We start from the raw sequence: 20,162 nt of genomic DNA on the forward strand, positions 1-20,162 counted from the left end.
TAAAGCACCTTCCATCTGATGATTTCAAGGTCTTCTACAACCATTACAAAGGTGCTCATAAAATGAGACATCTTTATGAGAGCTGTTTGGAAGTTAAAACATGGAGAAAGTTAATTATCAGTTGACTTACCTGTCATCACTCAGCAAATTTCCTGAACTCATATCTATTGCCTTTCCTACTTAACTATGTACCCAATATTTAAACACAGGATCCATTCTGATAAACCATCAGTAAAGGATGAGTGGTTTACTAATGATGAGTATTTAGCCAGATGGTACTGAGTACTTTGCAGAGCACCAAGTTATAAGATAAATAAAGCTGGTTGAAAAAAAATCTCCACAGCTCGTGGCTCATGAAAGCTTATGCATCTCTGATTCAGTTACTCTATAAGGTACACCTCTACCTTGTCTTCTATAGTCAACATGTACATTTAAAACACCTATAAGTAGTGATTCATAATAAGGCACCAAGCACTGTAACAGAGAAAGCAAGAAGGAGCATGAACATGTTCCTTCTTGCTAAGGCTCTCTGAGGCTTAGAAATTACATTCCAATTGGAGTGGGGAAAGCTGGATTCTGGTTTCCATTCCCAAGGTTATTTCTGTTTTTCAGTCAATCACTCACTAATGTAAAGTATGTAAGGAACTCTAGGAGTAAGGACCAGAATCTAGGTCTTCTTCCTTGCAAAAGAGTGCTATAAGCATTAAGGCAGACTTCTTATATCCTTTTGACTCCATGGGCATGTCCAGATGAGCGTGCATGTGCCTCTTGGAGCATCTCAAACCCTTTTGAGATGCTGCAAGAGGCACATGCAGGAACAAAAAAATGTTCCCTGCACTGTAAATTTGCAGCATGGGAGCAAAATTAGACCCCTGGATATCCAGGGGTCAAAAAATACCCTGGGAGAAAAAAGTGAGAGCATCCTGAAACAATCAGATGCATGGTCCTCCACAGAGATGCTCTGGTAGCCAGCCAGAGTGTCTCTATGGCTGGCCCTTGCCCCAGTGCTGAAGGACCCTCCTTGCCCATGAAGGGCAGGCAGCAGTGCAGGCTGCAGGGACCTGGACCCGGCTTCACGTCAGGTAAGTAGGGGGTTGGGAGGCTGAAGGAAGTAGGGAGGGGACCATGTGAGGGGGGCCCACCCAGCCCCAGCCCCCGTCCCTGTTTGTTGGAGCTGGGTGGGGGAGCAGGCAGGGAAGCAATGCGGGGGCAGGAGTGGGAGTGATCTGGAGGCTGAATTTTTTTGTTGGTTGGACAACTAAGGAAGAAAAGGTAGGAGTGACATTGCGGGGGTGGTCAAAGGTTCAAAATATGAAAAAAGTTCTTCAGAGGGGGACACCAAGCAAAGCCCTCCAGGTTACACCCACATGTCCTCAAAGGCATCCAAGGAGCCAGTGGATGCCACCCACTGGTGTTCTGCCCAGAAACGTGCATGGACAAGTGAGAGGAAAGCAGCCCCACAGTCTCAGGGCACCTTCCTGGTCAGAGCCTCCTTCCTGGTCAAGTACAGGGCCCACTTGGCCAGGGCCAGGAGGGGGTTGACCAGGAGGTCCCGGGACTTGTTGGGGCTGCAGATGGGGTGACCAAAAACAAAAAGGTGGGAAGTGAAATTCAACCTGGAGGTGGAGGTAGAAGGGCTGCAGCTTGGGACACTCGAGGGTCATGTGCGCCAGGGTTTCCCTCTGCCCACAGAAAAGGCAGGAGACGGGGGTGTCCGTGAAGCTTGCCACATACACACCTGTGGCAATGGCTCCCTGAAGGAGCTGCCAGCTGAGGTCCCCAGTGGCTCATGGGATGAGGGTGGAGTACAGACTCAGCCATTGGGGTGCAGCAGGCACACCCTTGCCGAGCAGGTCCCACCACTTGGTGTCTGGGCAGGATGTGAGAGTGGCATGATGGATCGTGGGGCACATGAGCATGTAGATGGATGGTGGTGATGGATGGTAGAAAAGCGGACCAGTTTGGTGTCCTCCAGCTGGCTCAGGTGGTGAAGAGAGGAGTGCCATGAGGCCGGGTGAGGCGCTGGCCCCAGCCCCAGAACAAACTCCAGTGGGGTGGGGACCGCCACTGTGCAGGACATGGTCAACAAAGGCAAGGGAGTCAGGCGGTAGGGCACATTTCACCTCCTGGACAGGATGGCAGGATGGCAGGTTGCATGTGCTGTGGGTAGACCCATGGGCTGGGCCAGTGCAGCAGGGTCCATCTACTCCTGCCTATCATAGTCCAGGAGGTCTCCAATCTGGGTGACACCAGTCAGAATCAAACCCTGTTGCAACTGGGGTGCCACTGCCATTGCCAGCTCCAGCTGAGGGTTCCAGAGGAGGGTTTAGGGCAAGTAGCCCTGAGTAACTGGCCAGGGCAGATTTTTATACTGCTGGGGCCAGGACAGGTGCTGGCCCCAGGCTCTAGCTCCCCCTGGCTACAAATCTGGGATGAGCCAGGCAGGATTATTTTGCCCGAAGTGGCACAATTTGTTTCACAACAAAGTGCATATCCAGGCAAGTGCGCGGAGGCAAAAAACCCCAGCTCAAATTTGCACTGCTTCTATATGAGCTGCTGTGAGTGCACATGCTTGCGTGTATGGATGTGCCCCATAATTCTTCCATTCCTGGCTGTGCACTAGCCCAGCTTCTGCAGCAGGAGCCTGATAATTGCCTTGGTAGTGGGAGGTATGTGTCATGCCCGCCTTCTGGGTGATGAGGGCCTGGGATCTTAGTCTCCAAGTTCCTGTGTTTGTGCTGCAGACATGAAGTTATTGAACAAAAGTGATTGGCAGCATCACTATTACCACCATTTTTTATATTAAAGTGTGAGATAGTCACCTTCTGAACATCTGTAACAGGACCTCTCCAGGGACTTAATGGAGTTTACAGGCTTCCAAATACCCGCATGAATTGCAACAGAGCTTAGGTAATACTTAGGTGTGTAATGGTTTATCATTTCTGACAAAATATAAAAAACTTCTGAAGAGAGAAAGCTCTATTTATTTGACTAAAACAAGTGTTTAGTCAAAAAACATTTTTTTCTTTGAGAAAAATCATTATTTTCCACCAACCCTAGGAATGATGTTTGCCAAATGGAGGCCAATAGGTAATAAATACTGAAATAATTAGAAAACATATACAACAAAAGAAAAATAAGTTAATTTTACTTCTTTAATGTTATAACTTTAATTTTATTTCTTTATTATTTATAAAGAATGCCAGAATATTTTTTTGCAACCTTCTAATATTAGAAACTTCAGGTCTTGTCTACCCTGTTTTGTTTTAAAATTACTAAAGAACAAAGCAATTATAAATTCACAAATGAATAGACAATGAAATCTAAGGAACATAAAAGAAGAAGGGATTTTAAAATGTTTAAAATTCTTTGGATTCTTTATTATTTTCACCAATCTTTGCCCAAAGATCTAACCGTCCTACCTGAATCTCTCCATGGACTTCCTTTTCACCATATCACAAGCAAGTTCTTATCATTTTCTTCTTATCTCACTTATGTTATTCCTCAATTTCCTCTGCTCTGCCAGAAATTTCAGTCTCAATGTTTCATTTTCTTATGCAGTGCCTATGTAGGAACTCTGAATACTTTCAAACTCTAATGGGTTTAAGTCCCCTGATCAGGAATTAAATATTGCAGTCACTCTGGTTGCATCTACACATGCAATTAATTTGAAGCAATACGCTCAGAAGCAGTTTGAGCTAAAGTAAACTATTCTCAGGTGTAGCATCTATAGGTGCAGCCATGGCAGCAGCAGTTTGACAAGGCAGAGAAGTTTATGCCAGGGCCACTCAGCCCTGGGCTCTGAGTGGTGGCAGAAGGTGAATGGGGGGTGGCTGGGGCACAAAGATGCTGAAAGTATGGAACTATGTGCACCAACACAATTGCAGGCAGGAGTCTGGCCTCTGGCTGTTTGTGTTGACCAGGTGCAATTTATGCCCATGGTCAGTATCTGTATGTGCATTTAATTGTAGTAAATTACCCCAGCATATGATAGTATTGCGCCTGACAGTACTATCTTACTGTGGTGTTAATTAGTTTACCAAGGCTTTATAACATTGCATGTGTAGATGGTGACACTTTACTCTGCACCTAATTAGTCTACCCACAAATAAGCACTTCTCAAACTAGACTTCTGAATCCAAATGCTGATGAAATTGGGTTGGTGGTGGGGTTGGAATCTAACTTAACTTTGAATCTGAATTATAAGGCTTAGATCTTTGTCTAAATTATGTTGGTAAAAAAATACATAAAACTCTGAACTGTTTCACCTACAATTTGGCATCATCCAATAATTGGCATATAATCAAATTGTACATTAGCACTATTTAATGCCTGAGCCTTCATAGCGCTCACTGCTCTTTAACTCACATTGAAACTAATAGGTTCAAGGGAAGTTGAGGGTTCTTGGTCCCTCACAAGAATTCTCCCTTATGTAGGTACTAATAATAAATAATAATTTGTTTTTATCAATAAATAATAAAATCCATTTTTGTGTGTGACATTCTAATTTTACTATATGGCAGCTAGCAAATATTTTACTATTAAAATGTCTCTTTACAATGTAAATATTTAAAATAAATGTACATAAATTTAACATTGATTTAAGATTTCATTTTACATTTTAAATCAATGTTAAATTTATGTCAGTTCTAGGATAATTGCACTTAACTTCAGAGAAATTATCATTTTGAATGAAAGTTTCAAAATGTATAGTAATATAATTCATTAAGCCAATCATTTATATAGCATAATACATTTTTAGATACATCAGAACCTTTATTTATTGAACAACTTCTAGAAAATATGGAAAAGATAATACAAAATTTAGCTGTTCACTGTGAATACACATAGCATTCAATGGAAACTTGGATATATATAGTTCATTCTATTTTGTTTCTAAATGGAGTGGAGAAAAAATGCTGCCTACCTTTGTCTCAATTTGTTTGGTGTCTAGATTCTGAAAAAGTAGCTTTACTCTTGTTTTTCCATCATCTGAAGAGCCCTTGAGCTGAGAGAATTTAAACCTCCAAAGTACATTCTGTAAGGAAAAAAAAACTATTAATTGGACTTATTAATGTTACCCTCTCATATTCAAAACTATAGTTATTGAGTATATCATACATAAAGAAATTAAACAAAATGATTAATATATTTTGGGCAATACAATGACTGCATAAATAATCAGGATTAACAGCTCTGGAAATAAAAGCAAAAAGGTAGAGTTGTATTACTTTTCTTATCAATGTTAAGCAATCATCTGCAAACATTCTAACATTATACATTTGTCATCTGGCTACCCATATACGGTATAGAGGGATCAGGATAAAATCCTGACTGTACTGAAGTCAATGGAAATGTTGCTATGGATTTCAATAGAGCCAAAATTTCAAATCAGATTGTAATATTTCATACCCCGGTTGGCTCATCTATCTGATGAGGGTAATAATACTGCCCTACCTCATGCAGATGTTGTAGAGCTTAATTCGTTCATGCTTGTAAAGTGGTATGTAATCCTCAGATGAAATGTGCTATATAATTAAAATTTATTATAAACAATATTATAAAATACTAACAAATTGCAGTTAAAGTATTCAAAGCAGTGCATTATACAGTTATTTATAAGACCAAAACTAAGAATCCCAAGGCCTGTGCCAACCTCTCTCTTATGGCTATGCCTGGTGCTGTGCTACCAAATGCACCACAAGTTTGATTGGGATAATTTTTACAATGATGAAGAAAGATGTTTAAAACTAATCTTGGGAAATTATTTTAAAAGTACTTTAATTTTCTGTTCATTGCTTTTCAGGTTAGGCACAAAAAATATGACTCTTACAGAGTCCAGCTTTTCTTCTGATGTTTTGTTAATCTTCAGTGATATTCACAGAAATTCCAACAACACAAACAGAGGTCAAGCAGAATCCCTGAGCACTTTAGAGGAAAAATGAATCATTCACTGCTGAAAACTTTGAAAGATACTTCAAAATGAAAAATGGCAGAAGAATAATTCACAATGGTTTGTTTGTATCTTGTTTTTTGTTTTCTTTTTAAGTCTGGGATCTTAAAATAAAGAAAATCCCATTTAGAAAGATGGCAGTCAGTCTCACTTTGGATATTGTTTTGTAGATAATACTGATTGAGTGTTGACTGGAATGATTGTTATGTGAATCAAATCAATTTCTAGAGAGAAGAAACATCAAGCCCTTTGTAGTTGACTTTAGAATATGTTAACTTACTGAAAAGATGAATGTACTGGGGAAGTTTTGAACTACTGTATGCAAATCAAGGGATGCAAATAAGACTAAGATCAACAAGGGAGATATTGGCTTATTTTCTATTTAGATCACTGATTGTTTTAGAGGAAAGCAAGATCCTTTCCTCTCTCAAATTACAAATTAAACATATGATCACTGCAGACAAGTTTCTCTGAGAAGTGTGAGAAGTGTGCACCCAAATCTCCACCACCCCCACAATAACTACACCCTACAACAGAGCCATCACCATTCCTGGATCTTACACTTGCACCTCCAGAAATGTAATATATCTCACCCAGTGCACTGAATTCCTGGATGGAAAATATGTAGAAGAAACCAAACAACAACTGCATTCCAGAATGAATGCACACCAAAGATCTATCAAATCTACCCAATTACCTGTGGGCACACACTTCTCACAAGACAGCCACTCTCAGTCCAGTCTCTCGGTTCTAATCCTCAAGGGGAATTCACAAAACACCTTTCATAGATAATTCTATGAACTTCACTTCATAAATCTACTGGATAAAAAAGAAAAAATCATGGACTAAATATAAACATTGGATTTATGCACATTATAACCTGTCTGCCATCTGATAACCCCAGGTAACTTGTCTGCATTTTACCAGCTACATCCTTCTATCACCAGTTAAACATTCCCCCACCCACCTCCTTCCTCTCTCAAACCTATTGTTTTCCACACCCCTCTGATCCTCACTGCCATGCATTTGCATTTTCACAGATCTGCATTTTGCATTTTGGCTTCTATTCTACCCAGGAGAGCAGACAGTTCACCAGGATGCCTGTGCCCAAAAGCTTGCAAAGGACAATTTTTCCAACAACTTACTTGGTCTAATAAAAGATACCACATTTACCCAAAGGGCCTTGTCTACTTATGTCCTTAAACCAACACGGCTACAACCAACAACCCTAAAATGTGATCACTAAGATTTTTGCATCCCTTGATGATGATGATGATGATTAATAAACATTTATCTGATTGTAATATTTATCTAATTAAATTCTATTGTTTTGGGCACTGAAGAAACATACTCTCCTGAAGAGGGGCATGGAAGAATTAAACCTGATGAAGAACTGCACAGCATTGTTACATGAAGGTATGGTTCTTTTTCTTAAATGGAAGAGGTGAGAAGGAAGCAGCAGAAAAATGAAAGAGTTGGAGAAAGACTAAGTGTCAATTTGGATGAATGATAAATAAATGCAATACCTCACTTAAGGAGGGAGCATGGTGGGCAGGAAAACCTGGTGGTCCAGAACATTTTGGATGGTTTCTACTCACATTTTAATGATGTGTATGAAAGTGGATGAATGCTATTGCTTTTCTGCCAAAAATGTTGAGAGAAGGTTAGAAAAGCCTTGTTGCACCTCTTTTACCTTTGTAGCCACGGGTTCAGGTGAGCCAGCCCGAAGCTGTATACCAGATCTCCTAACATAACAGATGAAGTATCAACTTTATTAAAGTATTGAGGTAAGTGAGCTCACAAAGATAAACTAAATATATGTTAAAGAAGATGAGCAAACTGGGTGCACCTGGAAGGCCAGAAAGACTTAACTGAGTATCACATCCAGTTGAGAAGTGATGGGTTATTTATTATAAGAGAGTTATTTAATAGGGAGGAAAGACCAAATCAGTAAGGTCTTGGAAATAAATAAATCAATGTTGTCAATGTTTCCCTCAGTGGTAGACCCCACAAAGTAAAGGAAAAGGATTGTGGGGAGGAGATGAAGGAAACTGGAGGAAGTACATACACTGAGAGATCTCCTGTTGGCACAGAAGTTCTGCTGGAGGCAGAAGATATGGAGGAAGATCCTAGAAGAGACATAACATCCCCTATAGTGGGCAGAGAATTGATAGGGACTTCAGGAGGCAACGTTCTCTCAGGCTAGGTACAGACATTTAAAAAGCCCAAGGTAGAATCAGTCTAAGTTACGTGGTTTTCTTTATGTGGTGAGGTTTAGATCAGTAGTGAACAGAACACACATTCGCCATCTGGTGTGTTGAGACATAGATTTGATGAGTCTTCCAAAAATGGTATATCTAACAGAACAATGCAACGAAATACTATGTTCCTACATGTTCACTGCTGATTTGCAGGGAAGGTTTTGTTCTTTAGAATAAATAATTTTGTATAGTTCTTAAAACCTGCATATTCACTCTTTAACTGTTACCAAATTTCCTGCAAAACTGATGCTAGGGTTCTACTATTTTACATGGGTTCATTTGGAATATTTTAAAGGTCTGGAAATAAAACATATGGCTGAAATTAAACTCCACTTATAGGTAGGCAAGTAGCACAGTTACAAAAAAAATCATGACTATGCATTTAACAGTTGTTGGATAAAATGATGTACCAGTAATGGGGTAGCTTCTTCCCCATTAGGGATTTGGGCAGGAGCCAGAATCCAAGGCTGCCTTCCAAGGCAGCAACCATTTCATTAAGTCAGATTCCCTTAGGCTTGTTCTTTTCCTGGCCCCATCTATCTTTTATTAGTAGATAATAAGTGGACTTGCTTTAACACAACACATGGAGATTGCTCTCAGCAATACCTCATCATAGCCTGGTGGTTAGTGCACTGTCCAGGCAATGAAATATGTAGTTTTAAATCCTTCTGGGTGATGGAGACCTAGAACCTGGGTCCACAGTTCCCTAGGCAAATGCTTTAACTGCTATTGGGTTAAAAAGTGACAGGATCCCCCTGTTCTTCTTCTTCCTCTAGTACCAAATAGTCACTGATCATGTTTTTTCATTTGACTAAGATTTTGGGGACTTATGCAGAGTTTATACATCTACTTTGGTAGAGTAGGATAGTAATAGACTGTAAGTGGCTGAAGCAGGTCTTTCTGAGCATGTTCAGAAGGGCAAGGTAAATTGTGTGTAAATGGGGGGCAGGATAGAAAAGGTAGGCAAAATGCCACTTAGCCAAAATAAGTATAAAACAGGTTATACTTGCTCACCTAAAAAGGAGTTCAGCATAGGCCACAGTAATAAGTGCAAGTGGTAAAACTTATTTTGCTCTCAGTCCCCACCTCCCTGCTTAAATTAGGCTGGAGATGGCCCAAACAATGAAGCCTCACTTTATTTGGGACCTTTGGCACCAGTGCAATACAAATATTAACAATAATAAGTTTGGCAGAGGCATTAGTAGTAATTCAGAAAGTTTTAAAACAGCCATGTGAATTAGTGGCATGCAAAAAACAAAGGGCATTTATACACATACCTTTTCATCCCATGACACACTGGAGATCTGGTGGGTCAAAGCACACTCGATTAATCGAGTCTGCTCCACACATGAGCTGACACACACTGCATTGCTTCGCGTGCAGTTGTATAAATGGTGAAATCAGTGGCGACTCATAGGGGGTGAACGTGCACCCTCTAAGAGTGCTGGTGCACCCCCTGACAGCCAGCGTTCCCTGCTTAGGCAGGGCAGGTGGAAGCACTGGTACCCCCCCTGACAGTGCCGGCCCAAGAGTGGGGGCACCAGGAGAAGCTCCACTTTTTGTCTAAATTATAAGGAAACCACCAAAGCTTTGCTTCCCACATGTTATGATGAATGATGGGGTGTTTAAATACCTCTCTGTATTATGAACAAGTAGTAATAAGGCCTTACCTATAATAAGTAGTTCTGAAATTTGCCATGAAGCATACCAGCAGTTCATTGTCAAGGTTATAAAGCAATTGTATCATTTTAGTCAAAAAACTGCACTTATATCTCTGTGATGCATAAATACACCATAAAAAACCACTTTCCTACAAGCATCCAGTTCCTTAGCCTATCCCTCTGTTGTTCTGCCTTCCACTTATATCTTTGTTTTCATAAAAACAAGAAGTAGAGGGGATTTCTTGTGCCTACATTTGTGCTGTTTCTTTTAAAAAGATGCAGCAGGATGAAGAACCGTTGCAATTTAGACCAGTAAGCCTGAGAATTACCTATCTTTCTAGGGATTTTTTGCGCTTTTGTGCTTATTGGGTGTCTAAACATTGCCGTACAGTGATGCAGCATGTTACTACATTACTGTATGGCATGCTATGGCACACTAAAGATCCACATGTCATCAGCAGCTACACCACTGTAGCAGTGTTTGTCCCTGTTTTAGTGTGCCACTACAGCAACGTAGCAGCAAAATCTAACCATGCACCGCACTCATGGTATAGAATGGGTGGTTACTGTACCATGCTTTAGTACTTCCAAATAGAAGTACTAAAGCATGGCACTGTAGCAATGTCATCATGTGGTGACGTGTAGACACTCCCATAGTTATAGTATCTAACCACTGAACAAGTGAACTAGATTGGTTCTTTGGCATTTCCCAAGCTCTAATATAAAGCCATCCTAGGTTTTATAAAGTCTTCATAATATAAAGTTTCCTAGAAGTAGGTGGCAGAAAAGTCAAGCACATTATTTATAGGGAAATAGAAGAGGCTAATAGAAGAGGCTGACTGGAAGTGAAACCGTTGTTCATTGCTCCTCAGCTACATGAGTATGGGTTTTGGAAATCCTTGTCATCATGTGCTCCTGTTGTCTCTTACTGTTCTTCCTCACAGTAAAAGCCTTAGCCTCTCATGGCTGTTTTTTGTGCATGCTACTTACTAGGCATGTCTACATGTGCAAATGCTGTGGGGTGGGTTTAGTCTAGAGGAAACCCAAACTGGGCAGGCATCTACACAGGGATGTAGGAGCAGATTTGCTCCTGCCCCCTGGCAGCATGGGGTCAGCAGACAGCTCTCTCCTGGTGGGGGCTGGGAGCTTCCTCCCTGCCCCCTGGGAGCTGTCTGCTGCTGGGGCGTGCTCCAGCGATGAAGCCCAGGCAGGGACAATGTCCTCTTGATCGGCAGCAGGGAGCTCCTGGCCCCAAATCCCCAATCAGAGGCAGAGGTTTTGGAAAGAGCCGCAGCAGGGTCAGGTCCCAGTCCCCTGCCCTGATCTGCCAGTGGGGCAGCTGGCTGGGACCTACCAATCAAGGTGCAGGGCTTGGAAAGAGCTGCAGGGGAGGGGTGACCAGTCTGGGCACAGGGCTAGGACCTGCCCCTGACTGGGACAGTTCCCAGCCAGCAGCTGCATGGGGAAGTCTGCATGTGCAGCCCAGAGCTGCCTGGGACTGCCTGAAATGGGACAGTCCACAGCCACCTACAGGCTTCATGTGCAGACTTCCTCAAGCAGCCTGAGGCTGGCTGGGAAGTGTCCTGGTCAGGGGGAGGCCCCAGCCAACTCCAGGCTGGGTGGAGAACTCTCCCCATGCAGGGAACCTCAGGCCTTCACTCTGCTATCGCAATCATGGAGCCAGGGCTGGGAATAAGCTTCTAGCCTGTTCCCAGCATCCGCTTCACAATCACGAGCAAATTACTGTGCAGTAAACATCTGCATGTGGAGACAGTGATGCTTACTGCACAGTAATTTGCTCTAATTTTGAGTAAAGCATCTCATGTAGAGGCACCCACAGAGTCTACCACAAACTCATATGGTCTTCTGGGGCAGTATTTATTTGATAAACTGCAATTTAAATGATATATTAATTATGGATTTTCATTATGTGTTTTAAAAGCATTAACATATGCTTGACAAGTTTCCTTGGGTGAATTTGATCTCTTTTATTAGACCAACCCAAATGGTTGGAGAATAGTTATTGAGCAAGTTTTCGGGTTCAAAAACCCTTCGTCAGGCTAAGGAAGCTTTAGCAGTTGGTGTGTGCTCTTCCTGGATGGAAGTTTACTTTTCATTCCATCCAGGAAGAGCACACACCAACTGCTGAAGCTTCCTTAGCCTGACGAAGGGTTTTTGAACCCGAAAACTTGCTCAATAACTATTCTCCAACCATTTGGGTTGGTCTAATAAAAGAGATCAAATTCACCCAAGGAACCTTGTCTGCCTATGTCCTTAGACCAACACGGCTACAACCCAAACCCCTGTTAACATATGCTTGAAGTTATTAATGATTTTGTATTCAAATAACGTTGCCAGCTAATATTTCTTGCCCTGAGAATTCAATGCATTAATGCATCTCTGTTATATATGTTAGAGGCCTTCCACAGAATTTAGGTGCAATGAACTGAATTATGCTCAGGACTTTCTTATTAAAGAAAAAGATACAAGTTTTAAAATAATCTGATTTTTTCTCTAACACATCACTACTTGGAGTTTAACAGGAGGATAATGTGAAAGCTTATGTAAGTATTATAGCATCATAATTTTTGCCAGAGTAGGATAATATAAATGGAAATAAAAACAATTGGAGAACTTTCCCTGTGCCAGACTTTCTGACATGACATGTTAAAAAGTCTATAGGGAGAGTTAACCTTGACATCCCTATACCCATATACAATTTTTCTAAATTAGAGATTAACATTTTCCTTATGAAGCTGGTTCCTTCTTTGTATTGGTAGCCTTGAAGACTTGCAAATTTATGAGCTATATAATTAATCTCAGTATTTTCACTATTCCCTTGTGCTTCTGGCTTTGCCTACTATAAGAAATACCTTGAAAACTACACAAATTCAAAGATTCAAGCTTCAAATACATAATTAGTTTTTTTAATACAAATGAAATATTTCCAATATTTCCACTTCTGAAGCTGGGCTATTTGCCTGATCAGTCATAGAGCTAATGACTCAAGTTTAAAATATTTACTGTCTGACACACAAACAAACATAAAAGGGCTATAAAGGATCTCTGTTATAACAACAACAAAGTAACCACTTGAGTGCCTGCTGCTGGCTGCTACTGAGAATGTGATGGATTTATTCACTCCCACAGGGTTGCATGGAAATAGATCTAGTTAGCAATTAGCAAGAATCTAAAAGAAAGCAGTTCAATTCAGTGTGGACTGGTGATGAGATAGGTGAATTCTTTCCAATAAGAACCGAAGCTGCAACTAGCAATATATATATATATATATATATATATAATAATCTTTTTTTAGAACCAACATTTGAGAATTTCTTTAGTTTCTTAGAGATGCAATAAATCTCTGCAGTACATACTATGATCTTTGCAAAATCAGAAAAAAATAAAAAAAATCATTCTAGTTTCTTAGTCTCAATATATAAAAAAATACAAATGAAAATAAGATTATAAACATGTTTAACCACTTTATGAGTTAAATACCATAGATCAGTCAGTATTCCATTAACAAATATTTCCTTATCAATATTTTAACATATCTGCTGTACTTTTTTCAGATATTCCACTTTATAGTTAAAACCTTTATAGTTACAGCATTTTACCCTAGACAACTTATCTTGCTATTAATAAGAACAACATAAAAGTACCTGATAAATAATGACTACTTAGCTGTCCTTTAAATGCTCTTTGAAATGTTTTGTGGCATATTTTACACACACACACACACACACACACACACACACACACACACACACACACACACACACACACACACACCTTTTTCCTTTTGCTGTTGTCAGCATATTCCTACCCTTTGTACTCAAGCTTGTGACTTTTACCAGTAGTAGCTTTAGGTGCAATGCATAAGCCCTGCCCATACTGTACCTGCCATCAAGGAATAAAGGAATGGAGTTGTCCTGACTCTCCTCAGTTCCTACAGACAATGTGACAGATTGATATGGCACTGGATACCAAAAAATGGAAAAGGAGAGTATGGAATATAATGGAATACATATAAGCACACTGCACAGCACATCATGAAGAACAACAGTAATAGTGGAGAGAGGTAACAAGTTCTTCATTAGGTGTGAACAAGTGTTTACTCCATCTTATCTAGGTTAGGCAGTTTATTTTAAGTGACCTAAACCTAGACCAGGAGTGGTGCATGGAGCCGGGTAGGGGGATGGGCTAAGATGGATGTGTGTGTGTGGGGGGGAATCTTCAGAGGATATTGGTTGGTCTATGGAGGAGTTTGCCTGAAAGGCGAGGTGGGGGACTAACAAGTTTCCTGGTTAGGGTCATGGTGGTACAAATAACATAGCCCTGAGGCTGGGGTGAGTGGCTGGGCTTTCCCAGTCCTGGGACTGTGCCGGGGAATGTGTGCAGGCATTTGCTAGATTGGGTTAACCCTTTCTTGATCTAAATTAGTGCATCTCCTGAGGTGATTTACTTAGTTCAGGCATGGAATTGTTTAGCCAGTTAAAACCCTATAAATGTCTGTAGAAGTGGGCATTTAGATAGACCTAGTCAAGGTCTGGTTAGGTTGATCTAAATGTAATGCTTGTATGTACCCTTATAGTGCTTGTGAGCCTAGGGAAACCATTTGGAATTTTCTTTTCTTAACAAAGGCATCCAATCTTAGGGGATAGGCTGCAGACTACTACTTTTCTTGAGCATGGAGCAGCAACAGGAGTGGAAAACCCTTCCATTATGCTGCATGAGAACCTCCTGTATAGCTCCAAAAGAAAGCTGCGATTCTATTTCATGGAGAAGCAAAGCCTGAATAGTGACTGGGAAAGGAAGTGTAGGTAAGCCTTTACTAGAAACTGAATGGTTTTGCCAACTCCCACAGTGTTTCATAGTTATATAGTTTCTAGGGTTAGAAGGGACCCGAACAGATCATCAAGTCCAACCCACTGCCCTGGGCAGGAACAAGTGCTGGGATCATAATACCCCAGCCAGATATCTATCCAACCTTCTCTTGAAGACCTCCCAAGGGAGGGGAGAGCACAACCTCCCTTGGGAGCCCATTCCAGAGCCTAGCAGCCCTAAACATAAAGTAATTCCTCCTGATATCAAGCCTGAACCTACTCTCAATCAATTTATGCCCGTTATTCCTTGTTATCCCAGGTGTTACCCAGGGGAACAGAGCCTCACCTATTTTCCGCTGGTCCCACCTGGTGCATTTATAGACAGCTACCAGATACCCTCTCAGTCTTCTCTTGTGGAGGCTGAATAGATTCAGGCCCTTTAGTCTATCTGTGTAGGGCCTGGCCTGCTGCCCCCTGACCATGCAAAAGGCCTCCTCTGGACCCTCTCAATGCTAGCCACATCCCTCTTGAAGTGCAGCACCCAGAACTGGATGCAGTACTCCAACTGAGGCCTGACCAGCGCTGCATAGAGGGGAAGGATCACCTCCCTGGACCTGCTTGTGATGCATCTGTAGATGCACGACAATGTGCGGTTAGCCTTACTGACCTCTTCCTCGCATTAGCAGCTCATGTCCATCCTGGAGTCAACAATGACTCCAAGATCCCTTTCAGCCACTGTGTTGTTGAGAAGGGAGTTCCCCAGCCTATAGTTGTTGGTTCCTTCTCCCTAGATGCAGCACCTTGCACTTGTCTGCGTTGAATTCCATCCTATTCTCATCCGCCCACCCCTGTAATCTGTCTAGATCTAGTTGGATTCTGTCCCTTCCCTCCAGTGTGCCCACTTCTCCCCACATCTTTGTGTCATCAGTGAATTTGGACAACGTGTTTTCCACACCCACTTCCAAGTCACTGATAAAGAAGTTGAATAGCACAGGCCTGAGGACTGAGCCCTGGGGAACTCCATGGCCCACATCCCTCCAGGTTGAAAATAAGCCATCCACCACCACTCTCTGGGTGTTTAGTATCCACTGGTCTATAGACAGATCTCCAAGCAGTAAAGAAGCAAATTAACTGGTTTCCATATGGGGGGATAAAATGAGAAAACCGTGTATAACTAGTACTCTGCTTTTTATAAAACAGCCAAATAGGAGAGGAGATTAATGTCACCCTAGAAACTGTCTATAGTACTGACTTGTCTGGGTCAGTGGGGGAGAGCACAATGCTTTCCAATGAAAAGGTGACAGCCTTCTGAATGATACTATCCCATATTGCCATTTGAGCCTCTCAAGAGATTCCTGATGCATACAGCCCTGATGATTAGTATGAAGCAAAGTTATTAGATCTTGTTGGCTGTGTCTGCCACAGAGATGTTCTTACAGCCGATGTATCTCTTGTGGGAGTTTGTCTGTGAATTTGCCTGACAAAATTTTTGAGTGTACTCTTGAATTACTTTTTCTTAGATATCTAGAAACAAGGCCACATTAGTTCTTGAAAAGTCATTAAATCATCGGAGTGGAGGAAAATGATCCTTAGATTATGGCCTCATGAGATGAAGATAAAATATGTACAGGCAGCTGCTGCTCTGGCTTTTACACCCTCATCAGGGGATCCAGGATAGATGTATGCTTTGACCCATGGGCTGAAACTACATTTATGTTGATAGACAATTGGATTTTGGCCTGGAAGAAGGTGTAGACAGTGTCTGATGGAATAAAGCATGCCTCAGGGAGCCTAGAACTCAGAAGGTACCTATATGGTCTTTGGAGTACTCTGCACCCAGTGAGGAAAATTCCTTTGATCCAGATATATAGTCACAATGGCTAGATTCAGATGTGCAGGCATGTGTGGTTTGTGGTGCCGCAAACCTCTTTGCAGTGCCACAAACTACAGATGTGACATGTTAAAAAGTGCTCCATGCTGCAAATTTGCAGTGCAGGGAAAATATTTGCTATTGGGAAATCCCAGTAGCAAAAGACAAAAAAACCAACAAAAAAAAGTGCCGACCAAAAAGCAGCATGCCACATGGTCCGAGAACAAGCACTGGAAGGCACAAAGGTTCAGTACTTCTGGGAGATGCTCTGGCTGCCAGTCAAAGCATCTTCCCTCCTCTTTTTGTCCTCTGGGTCCTCCAGCATGCTGGGACCTGGGAGAAGTGGGGAAATTACATTTTCCCAGAAGTGGGGCATTTTGCCCTGCACCAAAACACATGTGCAGGGGTGTGTACACAGTAGCAAAAAACAATGGAACAAATTTGTGCCACTGCTATTTTTGCTGTGGCAAATGCATGCCCCTGCACGTCTATGCTCATCTGGACACACCCAGTTTTATATCATCATAGAGTGACACCCTAAAGACACCGTAAGCCTCAATGAACCTGAAAACTAGTGAGAATGTTCTCTAGCAGATTTTACCTTTAAAGAGGAGGAAGAGAGAATTTTCAGCAGTGGAGGCTGGCACGCACCACTAAGATGAATAAATGGTCCTTGAGACAGTCCTCAGGATGACACAAAGGTTAAAACAGATGTTTTTAGAGGTTCTAAACTGAAGGATGAGTAGAAGCTAATACAAAATCCTGTACTGAATCCTTCTAGAAGGATTCATTAGTGACTTGGACAAGGGATTGAAGTGTACTCTGTCCAAGTTTGTGGATGATACAAAACTGTGGGGAGAAGTGGACACACCGGAGGGCAGGAAACAACTACAGGCAGACCTGGACAGGTTGGACATGTGGGCAGGAAACAACAGAATGTGATTTAACAAGGAGAAATGCAAAGTGCTGCACTTAGGGAGGAAAAATGTCCAGCACACCTACTGCCTAGGAAATGGTCAGCTCGGAGGCACAGAAGCAGAAAGGGATCTCGGAGTCCTAGTGGACTTCAAGATGAACATGAGTCGTCATTGTGACGAAGTCATCAGCAAACCTAACTGCACTTTATCGTGCATCAGCAGATGCATGACAGACAGAACCAAGGAGGTGATACTTCCCCTCTATCGGGCGCTGGTCAGACCGCAGTTGGAATACTGAGTCCAGTTTTGGGTGACACACTTCAAGAAGGATGTGGATAACCTGGATAGGGTCCAGAGAAGGACCACTCATATGGTTAAGGACTTGCAAGCCAAGCCCTATGAGGAGAGACTAGGGCACCTGGACCTCTTCAGCCTCTGTAAAAGAAGGTTGAGAGGCGACCTTGTGGCTGCCTATAAATTCATCATGGGAATGCAGAAGGGAATTGGTGAGGCTCTACTCACCAAGGCGCCCCTGGGGGTTACAAGAAATAATGGCCATAAGCTAGCAGAGAGCAGATTTAGACTGGACATTAGGAAGAATTTATTTACAGTTACAGTGGGCAAAATCTGGAATGGCCTCTCAAGGGAGGTGGTGCTCTCCCCTACCCTGGGGGTCTTCAAGAGGAGATTACAGCTGGGGTCATCTGAACCCAGCACACTTTCCTGCCTATGCTGGGGGTCAGACTCAATGATCTATTGAGGTCCCTTCTGACCCTAACATCTGTGAATCTATGATATCAAAATGCTACATTTCTCTTTTACAAGTCCTTTTCTGATAAGACGTTTTGAACCTCCATCTTTTGGGTGTTCGATCACTAAATATGTATGAATACTAAGTATTTCAGTATTGTAAGTGCACAAAAGATTGTGAGGGTAACATGGGGACCTTCAAATTTCAGTCAAGGACTCTGAGAAGGAACTGAGGAGAGTCTGGCTGGCTCTACTTCCTTATGTCCTCAGCCTGCAAGAAGATAAGATGGGAGCACATATTCCCCTACAGGTACTAAAAGTCTCTGAGTAGAACAGCCTGGGCATCCACATGCCTACCTACAATGTGATATGCATGTTTTTTAATGAGTGAGGTAATGTATGTTTGTGAAAGTTTGGTCTTATCACCTCTTTATCAGTGGTCATGAATAGAGGTAAGTCCCTGCCCTTTCCTCCTCCACTGAGTTTGGGAAATTTAGCACTAAAAGGTGTGCTGTCTCTCAAAATCTGTGCATTCAGAAAAGCACAAGGACCAGATGTTGCTGAACTTTACAGAAGGCAGAAGGAAAGGCTATTCACATGCTGCCCTGTTCTTTGTCTTTTCTCCTAACCCCTAAGGGGAGGCACAAGCCAGTCCTTAACTGTCCTATTGTTGAAGAGTAGAAGGTCCTATACACAAAGTTTTACATTTAATCAGGATCACACAATATTTCATTTTCACAAGATTGGTCAAGTCTTCTATAACGAGGTCTTTGGGATGAAATTTTAGAGGCTGTAGCTCAGCGTAAATATCCAAATAGCTTCCTTTTTTTGTTTGTAAGAATTGTGTCTATCTTGGTCACCTGGGCAAAAAAAGCTTTTCTTTTTCCAGGATGTCTTTCTGTGATACCAACAGAAAACAGATTATAGTATGGTGTGAATCAAGCAAACGGAAAATACCATCACTAAAAACAATAATTTGAACAAATTCAGCAACAGTGAAATAGAGCAGATTATAGTTTTTGTTTCTTTTCCCCTCTTACCTTTGTTTTACTGTCAAAACAGGTGAATCCCAAAGCAAAGTCAACTGTGAAGCACAGGGAATCTCCTTGCCAACTGCACATATATGTTTTAGACTGGAAAAAGTGTTAATGTTGAGAAAATGGTTATAATTCTTCAATTTACCAATAACAGTAATACTTAAAATCTTATTTATTATTTGTGCAAGGTGCCAAGCCAGTAACACTAGAACAGGTTTATATCAGTCATTTAAAGAGTTTGTCAGTAAAGTATAACTGCACAGAATATTAGACCTGTTCACTACAGGTGGTTCCTCTCTACTATGCCAAAGACAAACAAAAATGCATCTTTCGAACATGACCCGAAATCTACTTGCTTCTGTCCATTACAAAATGCAGACATGGACCATTTAAATGAATATAATAATTGTAAAACCTTCTTCAGACTACTTAGAACTAATACAAGGGTCTAGATGCATTAAATATGAGTTGGTTATTACCTGGTATCTAATGAGCTTTGTTGAGATAATCTAGTCTAAATAGTGTGGTTACTGTTTAGGACAGTGGTGCTCAACTTTTTGACTATACAGACCAGATGAGCAGTGAAGGATGAGTTTATGGGTTGAATAGAGCCCTGTGACTGCCAGGATTGGGCCCCAGGAGTCTGGTGCTGCCCTTTCCAGCCCTTTACACTGGGATTGGGTCCTGGGGACTGTGGTGCCCCCTCCTGGGCCCTGCGCACTGGGACTGGGCCCCTGGGGCCTGACACTGCCCCTTCCCAAACCCATACACTGGGATTGGGTGCTAGGGCCTCATGTCACCCCTACCCAATCCAGTCATCCAATCTAGTGCAGGGCCTGAGGCTCTCTGGGAGTCTGGAAACTTGGCAGCAGTTGCCACTGCTC

The 20,162-nt window shown here is 41.9% G+C and overlaps 1 protein-coding gene across 1 annotated transcript in view; it reads right to left on the minus strand.

The window, feature by feature from the left end:
• Positions 1-20,162, minus strand: part of SNTG2 (syntrophin gamma 2) — a 625,784-nt gene that overhangs the window by 26,410 nt on the left and 579,212 nt on the right. Inside the window, exons 15-16 of the mRNA XM_019492704.2 lie at positions 19,282-19,374; positions 4,928-5,038 (exon numbers count right to left, since the gene is read on the minus strand). Of these exons, the coding sequence (XP_019348249.1) occupies positions 4,928-5,038; positions 19,282-19,374 (204 nt within the window). The remainder of the gene's footprint in view (positions 1-4,927; positions 5,039-19,281; positions 19,375-20,162) is intronic.

Source organism: Alligator mississippiensis, chromosome 1, assembly GCF_030867095.1.
Source record: "Alligator mississippiensis isolate rAllMis1 chromosome 1, rAllMis1, whole genome shotgun sequence".
In the NCBI taxonomy this organism is placed as follows: domain Eukaryota; kingdom Metazoa; phylum Chordata; order Crocodylia; family Alligatoridae; genus Alligator; species Alligator mississippiensis.